Below are 9,048 nucleotides of genomic sequence, written 5' to 3'. Positions count from 1 at the left end.
ATTAGAAGGTTGGAAGTCGCGGTTCCTTTCATTTGCAGGTCGTCTTCAACTAATAATTTTTGTGCTTCACGGTGGATATATTTATTGCTCTGGTTTATTTGGGTTACCTGGGCATGTAATCAAAAATCTAGAATCGATGTTCTCCAATTTCTTGTGGTCCGGGCCATCCTTGGAGAGGAAAATTCATCACATAGCTTGGGATCATATCTGCAAGCCTAAAAAGAAGAGAGGTCTAGGGGTGAGACACATTAAAGATAGAGTATCTCTGGAATCTTGAAACAAGTTTGGTGGGCAGCTACCAAAAAGGATTCTCTCTGGGTAAAATGGATTCAACTTAGATTCCTAAAATCATACTCCATTTGGTCTGTGAATCCGATTCAAAACTGCTCTTGGGTGTGGCGTAAGATGTTGAAGTATCGAGACCGTATGCAGCCTTTTATTTGTCACATTATTGGGAATGGTTTATCTACTTTGTTGTGGTTGGATCCTTGGCACCCTGCAGGAATTCTTATCAACAGGTATGGGGACCGTATCAGATACGACGTGGGTTCTCCTAGATTGGCTTGGGTGCAATCCATTCTGGTGGATGGAAATTGAAATCATGGGCCTCTGACTTCATCAGATCTTGCTTTGGTTTGGGGGCAGCTAGGTGATATTAGAAGGCATAATGTAGCGAGGGAGGAGTCTATTATTTGGACAGCCTCTCTATGAAATCAGCTTGGAACATTGTGAGAACTCCATCTCCAAAGGTTGATTACGCAGAGTCGATATGGTTCTTGAATTGTATCCCCAAACATTTAGCAACTACTTGGAGATGTTTAGTGGATGGTCTCCCCACAAAGGATCAGATTCATAAACGCAAGGTTTTGGCTTCTCCATATTGCATTTTCTGTTGGGCCGAAATAGAGAATAGGGACCACTTATTTTTTGAGTGTTCCTTCACAAAAAAATATAGAGGGATATTTTGAGTATGTGTTCTCCTTATGGAGCGGACATCTTTTCAGAAGCGAAGTGGATCGGGAAGAATTTTAAGGGAGATTCGATTGGAAGCTTGCAAAGTTGGCGTTTTGTGCTACTCTTTCCAACATTTGGAAAGAGAAAATTTTCAATCTTCATAAATAAAACGAAAACTTTGCCTTCGATTCTAAGTGACATCAAAGGGGACATAGAAGACAAGTGCAGAACTGATATTCCCAAGGGGCTGAAATCCCCTAGAAATTTCTTCCTTCTTAAAAAATGGGGTGTTCACCCATTGTGGGTACGGAGGAACAATGCCATGTTGAGCTGATTCGTGGGGTGAACTGAAATTCTTCTTTGTGGGTTTAGTGGGTTGTGGTGCTTTGTTTCTCTTCTCCTTGAGGTTGATGCCTCTGAGGCCTTGGGTCATGATCCGAAGTCTTACAAGGTGGTCTTAGTTTGTATCTAGTTTTTTTTCTCTTTTGCAATAAATTGATTTACCTATCAAAAAAAACATATTTATTTTAGTTTTCTTACAGAATAAGGCAGCAAGATCATTTCGAGAAAAAGAGAGAGCTACCATATCATATAACATTTTCCCAATTATTTATTATTCTTTCCCTCCCTCTAAAACTCCCCTAAGAAAACCAAACATGCAGGAAATCTGACAATCTTGAGGAAGGAGTTTTTTTTTTTTTTTTTTAGGAGGGAGGGGGAAGGGGTTGTGTCAATTGAGTAACGATAAGCTACTTGGGGACGGTTACAGTTCCACTAGTTATAGTTGTGCAAGATCCTTAAGAGTAAACTGGCTTAACACCAATCGTAATTCATAGAAGCAGATATATCAGAACGTTCCATATCTAGATGGCTTTATATCTTAAGCTAGAACCAGATTCCAGACCCAAAAATATAACAGAACCCTAAGATCCAAGTCAAAAACTCCACTTCCAAAAGGGTAAGGAGAAGAGGAAAAAAACACTTTTCATGTTCTTCATCAGCTTGTCATTTCCAAACATGCTTTGTAAATAACTTGATGATGCCGATGCCCAAACTCGGAAAATTGGGTAGGCTGCTGCCTCAAAAGATTACTTTAGATTTAGATTTTCATCATTAAAGCACATCTGGCCTTCAATGCTGCAGTCAGTAATACCTTGGGCCAGGAGGGGGAAATACCCCCGAATGTCGCAAGTCGGTCACTGAAGAATCTCTATATGACAAAGGCGGTCTTGGCGATGGAGCTCCATATGGTGAACCTGCAAATAAATAATTACACTTAGCATAATCCTTACTTGAGAAAATGATTAAACAGGAAAGAAATAAACAGAAAAAAAAAATGGAACTACATGTGCATAAAATATTATAACTATATATGCATAGAATGTGATACAAGTGGCGGCATTTTATAGAATAATCAAATATTCGTTTTTGCTTTTTATTTTTTTTTTGCCCTTCCTTTAAAATTACTATAATATATCAAACTTTTACATTGCATCATTCTAATTTGATAAGTCAAAGCAGCAACCATCTGATTTGTCATATTCAAGAATCACCAAGTGGCATACTCAAAAGAACTGAAGCCCTTTTTATCGAGCCAGCATTGCATCTATTCAGGTTTACCTCCTCTCAATTGGCAATAGCTTTCAAGCTAAGTTTTCTCATCCCTGTAAAAGTCAGAAAACATATTCCACGATCCGATGATAAACTAACAGTTCACATCCTACTGTTGCAAAGTTCAGAGTATAAGGAGTTTGAGGCAGTTAACTATGCAGTCAGTGCAGTTTTCATGGTCAGATAATGAAGTACTTCAAGTACGTTCAGTTGATCATAGTACTCCTTCCCACACCACCCCCCCAGAAAAAAAAAAGAATTCAGTTGAGCCAAAGTATATGAAATCACAATATGCAAGTACAGTACCATGGAGGGTCGTCAAATTAATCCAATTGGATTGATAAAATACTACATATGCCAGAAACAGGAGTTCAGAATGCATTTGAGACCCAGAATCTATTCAGAGAATGCATACCAAGCACAGACCAAGTTTGCCAATGCAACTGAAAAACCCCTTTTGAATGTTTCATAAGAACAAAATCAGAAATTACTAATTGTCGAATGACTTGAATCTCATAGTCAAAAATTAAAAAGTAAAAAATAAGAGGGCTATAAATCATACCATCAAAGGTTGGGGAGGGACCATGTTGAGATAGGGCTCCCCTAGGACCCAGGGAAGCAGCGGGAGAAAACGAGGCACTAAGGTATCCACTAGATTGGTTGTATGGGAATGAAGTCCCTGGACTAGCAGTGTGAGGTGTGTAGGAATCCACCCTTTCAAAGTTTGGTCTATAGTAGGGATCAACCCTGCTGAAGAGATCATTCCCACCATCTCTAGGTAGAGAACTCACATAATTCATGTGGGTCTCATAAGAACCATCCCTTAGAATAGGAGTCCAATTCCTTGATCCTGAATGGTATCCGCCAAGTTTTCCATGAATGTCAACCCCAGGATATGGTGAATGCACCTGCAGCATTCAAGATACATTAAAAATTGAACTATACATTCAGCCATTCAGCCCAAAAAAAATTGCACTATTTTCCATGGAAGAAATATCACTGAAAAAGAATCACTGAATAGACACAATAAAAAGTTTTAACTGCAAATATGCATACAGCTACGAGTTAACAAAAAACTAAAATGCAGCAAATCTCAGGGTTTTAAGAACAAATATTCACTTGTATCTATGTAACACAAATCAACAATTTGACAAATCAGGCTGATACGATTGTTCACAAACAATATTTCTCATATCTTTGCTTACTAGTCACTTCTCTGAGGAGTTATGCTAATTTATTCAAGAAAGGTATAGATGTAAGAGCATGTGTCGGTGAAACCAACCCCTTCGCCTATTCTATTATACCAATGAAATCTTTTAGTAGGGGGAGAACATCTTATTCAGCCAAAGTATTCTTATTTCTTCCAAACTCAAATAATACTTGCAAGGATGGATTTGCAGCAAGATCCTGATGACCACCTGATGTAAATAAGAAACTTAGAGGGCTTATTTTATTGAAAATAAGCTTTGGGTTGGGTTATGTAGGTGTTAAGCTCTTGATCCCATGAATTTATTTTGTAATTGGCCAATTTAATGGGCCTAAAATATGGGTAGAAAATAGGAAAACGGGATTTAATTCCTTAGTGTAGAGTCTTATTTTGAGTTTGTTTTCTTTATTATTTCACTTTCTTAGTCAATTTAGGTTAGCTTATTAGTCAATGATAGGGTTAGGCTTTTCCTTTTTAGTGTCTAAGTCTATTTTTGAATCTTCTATATAAGTTTGTAAGGGAAGCCAGCATGGTACACGAATTTGATTAATGAAATATTGGCTTTAGCCTTTGTTAAAATCCTGAGATAGGTTGCATGAGATGACCATGCCCTTCCCCATCCCCTTCTATCGCTTATTGAATCCAACCCTAATTTTGTTCAGATCGAGTTCAAGATTGCTACAAGCTGCTGGGATTTCTTTCAACTGATTGTCACATTGGTTTCTTGAAGATTATTACATCAAGATCATTGCTGCTTCAACAGGTTACAAATTTATGGGTTTTTATTTGTTACTTCAACCAAGGAAATTGTTCCCTCATTTGAGTTCCCATTGTTCTCTTGGTTCCCTCATATGATTTTAGTTCCCATTGTTCTCTTGTTTCCCTTATTCTTAGTTATTGTTCTTTTGGTTCCCTCATATTAGTTATTGTTCTCTTGGTTCCCTCATATGATTTTAGTTCCCATTGTTCTCTTGGCTCCCTCATATGATTTCTTGTTTATTGGAGGTTTTTTTTATTTGATCCTGCCTGGGATTAAACCTATTCAGGTTCTAGTCTTACATTACCACCCAAACTGGAACACTGGCTGCACAGCCACCTACTGCTGAGGGAAAAGAGGGACCTCACCTAATATACACACACGCCCGTGCACACACACACACACACGAGAGAGAGAGAGAGAGAGAGAGTCTTCCCACGTCAGTATGTGGAACCACTTCCTCCCAATAATAATAGGGTATTCATAAATAACTTTTTTTTTCAAATCTCCATGTGATTACACCTATACCTTATTAATGCACACCTTCCCGTATTGCTTTCTTACTTCATACTCAAGACTACTTGAGCAATACACAAGCCATATCTCATTGAGCAAAGATCAACCGTCTAAACCAAAAACTAAAGTTATCACTAACCTTATACGAAACTATTTAGGGTCCCACACAAATTCTGTTCTGCCACTCCACTCTATTTAAGACCATAGCTACTGCAAACTCACGAGTACTCATTTTTGCTTACCAGTTCAATCCAGATCATATTCAGCCTCTCCATTGTCCTTTACAACCTCTAAATTGCAACATATTACTCATCCTCACTAATGCATTTAATTTTATTCAATTGACATGTCCAGTTCATCTCAAATAATTTCGCCCATCTTGTGACATGTCGGCACTATCACCAATTATCCTTGAATTCATGACAAAGTTATGACCTTTCTTTCTTCACATGTTACGCTTATTTTAGTGATGGGTGTCTGAATTCCTATTGGTCAAGGGCATACAGAGAGATAACACAAACACCTGATGCTTGATTCCCCATCTAGTCCTATAATGAGATATTTTTACCTGACTTAGAAAAGGGTTACTGCAATAAGATATTATTTTATATTTAGATTCCATGATGGGTGAGTTAAGTTTAAATTTTAAACATCAAATCTATTTGAAAAATCAGGATGAACATCTCAGCATAAAAAAGAGAAGAAAAATGAAATAGCCTTTACAAGCCTACTCTCAATCTAGATGGAAGAAATTTGAACCCCACATTTCAAATCAGCAACTTTATGGAAGGAAGAAATTTGAACTCATCAAATACAATAGATATCACCTACCTCTCTAGGCCTTAAGTGATCATAACTTGGTTGAGGTAATGAATGAGAATACCGCCCAGTGGCTGCATATAGGGCATAGCAAAAGATTACAAAAGAAAATGGCAAAAGGTGAAACTTTCTTAACCAAATGAAAACCTAAAAAGCTAACCTGGTAAAGCTTCCTTGTTTAACATTGAAGGACTAGAATTTGAATGGACAGAATTGCCATGGGAATACGACAAGAGGTTGCTCCTTGAATCTGAAATGGATCCAGCTCTCATTGCACGCTTCATCTCACACAAGTGTCTCTCTGAGTCTTCCCTGTTGAGTTCTGGAAACATAACCTTCCAAGATAGACTAAATATTAGAAGAAAAAAGGGGCAAAAAAAGAGAAGGGGTAGAGGAGGATGCCAAATTAAGGTGATACAGAAATCCATCCAGAGACTCTTATATTACCTGATCAAAGAACTCATCAGAACCAGGCATCTCCTTGCTCATAGGCAACACATAATTAGCTGACAAAAGCAGATTACATGCTAAAGTAAGATCACAGTTTGTCAAGCTGCAAGCACCTTAAATCCTTGGAAAAGAGCAATAGAGAACTACTTAGAAGCCTATAATAGAAATTTCGCTTGGATACCTAACATCTCATTTACTGCTTCTGCAGGCACCTCTTTTCCCATCTCTTTAGCTCGCTTTTCTGCCCGGAACTTCAGCTCTTCTGATCTTGGGAAGATCACAACTGCTATCTGGTTTTGAGTATTTGAAGTAAAGAAAAAGTTGACCGAAAACTTCAGTTAAGCCTAAAGTGAACATTCAAACCTTAACGGTACTAAAACAGTGGCAATAATTTTGTATACAGTACCTTACGATAGTACACAAATGGCTTCAGTTTACGTTTACGAGCACTCTTGTAAACATTTGTCTGATCAAGAATGTAATTGCGAGGTGTCTTGGCAGCCCTGGATAAAAGGGTATTAAAAATCCCTGTAGCCCGGTCCATCAAGCGCTCAAAACGTTCACCATAATTTTGCTTACGCAAAAGCCCTGGTACCTGCACCAAGCAAGGACAAGTTATGGTATCATCCTGTTATAACACAGACAAGTGCATGAGTGCGCACATGCACACACATAAATTTAAAACACTTTTAAACTCTAACATTAAATACATAATGCACCCTGTAATATATGAAAAATAGAAACCTTTGGGACCACAAACCTTCATTTGTTCTAAAGCCAGATTTGTCCCAAGCACAACATAGCATTTTTCAGGGTGTTCCTTCACCCATTTCTCTGCCCATGTAGTCTTTCCAGAAGCAGGCAGTCCAACCATCATTAGTACTTCACAATCCTTGGGGCTAGAAAATCTGGGTCCCATTATAGCATTTCCATCTTCAAGTGCAGAAGCCCAAGGTTTATAACCTTCTTGAGGAACAAGTCCATCTTCAGCGCTGAACTGCAGCTGAACAACAACATTTTTTAACAGAACATGAGGGTACAGAGCAGACTCCCATTCTAACTTTCTGACAGGAGAATCCACCACTGCAAGACCCCTCGGGCCAGCATCAAATTGCTTGGCAGTACCCAACCACTGCCCATTCTTGGAGAAACCGAAGAAAGCCAATGGCCGATTTTCAAGGTTTACAGCACAAACAATTGTGTCACCAACACCAAACTTCGAACCATAATCTGTAAACTTCCCTGCATTTGAGAATTTTCCTGTTCCTCCAAACCCATAACTATGTTCAGTCTCCCCAAGGTTTCCCACAGCATCATCTCCTCTTGAAATGCCGACTCGACAAACATGCTTCTGGTCAGGGGGAGTATCCTCCATATCAACTGGTTGTGCAGAAATGATTTTGCAGCCAAAACAATACTTTCCTCCAGTAATTCCCACATTAGCACGAGCCCCAGACCAGCAATAAGCAAACCCTTGCTCATGAAGCGCATGACCTTGAAGACCATTTCCTTCAACATCGAAATCTGGTGAAAGATCGACAATTTAAATCAACATACTCAGAATGCTGAGGGCTAAGTTGAGTGGTGTTGATTATTATTATCTTCAAACAATCCATAAAAACATAAACCAAGGACCTATCGACAGTCCACACAAAAACAAAAATTATTGCCCTGTCTTTCTAACTATGCATGCACTTGAAAATGCTCAAGGAAAAGAAACACAGTTAAAATCCGATGACGTTTAAATATTACCATTGGGTTATCTACATGGAATGATGGATGAAAATCTCTAATAACAAAATTATATGTTGTCCATCCATAAATAAAACAAAAATGACAGGAGCTTTCAATTCCGGAATCCTCTGTGACTGGATAGATAAGTTCAGGTAAGCTAAATAAAAGGAGCGAGACAAGATTGGAGACGAACCTAATGTGGATAAATTTCAAGTCTCAAGAAATGAAAAAGAAAATTCGAAAGAAACGCAAGAGGCAAAGAACAAAAAATACCTAAATTGCAATCGGCGGGATTGAGAACCACACGCTGCTTCGCTTCCGATGGGGAAGAATTAGGGACGCTGAGCTTCGCCCTTTTCGATTTTGGTTCTTCTGCATTCGGAGGTTCATGCTTCGTCGACGCCATTCAAACCCCCAATATTTGGAATTCGAATTTGGTATTTTGAAAGTCCGACACAGGTTACCCTAAGATTTGAGACTTTGTGTGTCACGAATATCGTTAAATTTGGAGGGGCGAGGAAACGAAAATTCAGACTTCTGATTTTAGAATACTGCTGCGATTATGTGCCATCGTTAATACACAGTAGTTTCGGAGCGTATATATATATGGCGCTTGCCGACTCTGACAACTAGAACCGAATTTTTTTTTTTATTTATTTCTTGGGAAAGAAGAAACTAATTCTTAATAAGGCGGGGAGGCAAAAGTTTGTTTCAACCGTCAGATGGGGAGGATGGAGTTGTTATTGATCCTCTTGTTTTGGGAGAGATATTTCTTAAGGTCAAGTTTGTAGGATGGGGAGGATGGGGTGGGAATATTTTGAGTTCCACAGTTTAATGGGTTGGGGAATGTTACTTTTCTTATGAACAGTAATCAAAATCTTTTGTTTTTTGTGAGACTTGAATAGCATACGAGTGGGATTTTTAAATGCCACATCGATAGACAAAACAGTTAATGTTGCACACAGAGCTTTTGTAAGTTTAACAATCCAAATAAAATAAA

The 9,048-nt window shown here is 38.5% G+C and overlaps 1 protein-coding gene across 2 annotated transcripts; it reads right to left on the bottom strand.

The window, feature by feature from the left end:
• Positions 1-1,948: 1,948 nt before the first annotated feature.
• On the bottom strand, positions 1,949-8,520 carry LOC122644992 (heterogeneous nuclear ribonucleoprotein U-like protein 1). 2 transcript variants are annotated; one of them, XM_043838347.1, is made up of 9 exons: positions 8,322-8,520; positions 7,075-7,838; positions 6,721-6,909; positions 6,496-6,604; positions 6,312-6,370; positions 6,025-6,199; positions 5,877-5,938; positions 3,128-3,473; positions 1,949-2,210 (listed from the first exon to the last, which is right to left on the bottom strand). In XM_043838347.1, exons 1-9 carry the CDS (start codon positions 8,452-8,454, stop codon positions 2,098-2,100), a joined length of 1,950 nt encoding a protein of 649 aa, XP_043694282.1. In that variant the 5' UTR covers positions 8,455-8,520; the 3' UTR covers positions 1,949-2,097. The 2 variants fall into 2 exon arrangements, with proteins under 2 accessions (XP_043694282.1, XP_043694287.1); XM_043838352.1 differs by lacking the exon at positions 3,128-3,473 and having other exon boundaries at positions 1,983-2,210.
• Positions 8,521-9,048: the final 528 nt, after the last annotated feature.

Source organism: Telopea speciosissima, chromosome 1 (assembly GCF_018873765.1).
Source record: "Telopea speciosissima isolate NSW1024214 ecotype Mountain lineage chromosome 1, Tspe_v1, whole genome shotgun sequence".
NCBI lineage: Eukaryota > Viridiplantae > Streptophyta > Magnoliopsida > Proteales > Proteaceae > Telopea > Telopea speciosissima.
Note: the sequence above shows the minus strand (reverse complement) of the source record. Positions and strands in the feature narration are given on the sequence as shown.

Coding starts and splice junctions, on each gene's coding strand:
- LOC122644992 (XM_043838347.1), bottom strand. CDS start 8,454: ATGGCGTCGACGAAGCATGAACCTCCGAATGCAGAAGAACCAAAATCG. Junction 6,605..6,720: donor CATTTGTGTACTATCGTAAG/GTACTGTATACA, acceptor ACTCAAAACCAG/ATAGCAGTTGTGATCTTCCC. Junction 6,200..6,311: donor CTGATGAGTTCTTTGATCAG/GTAATATAAGAG, acceptor CTATCTTGGAAG/GTTATGTTTCCAGAACTCAA.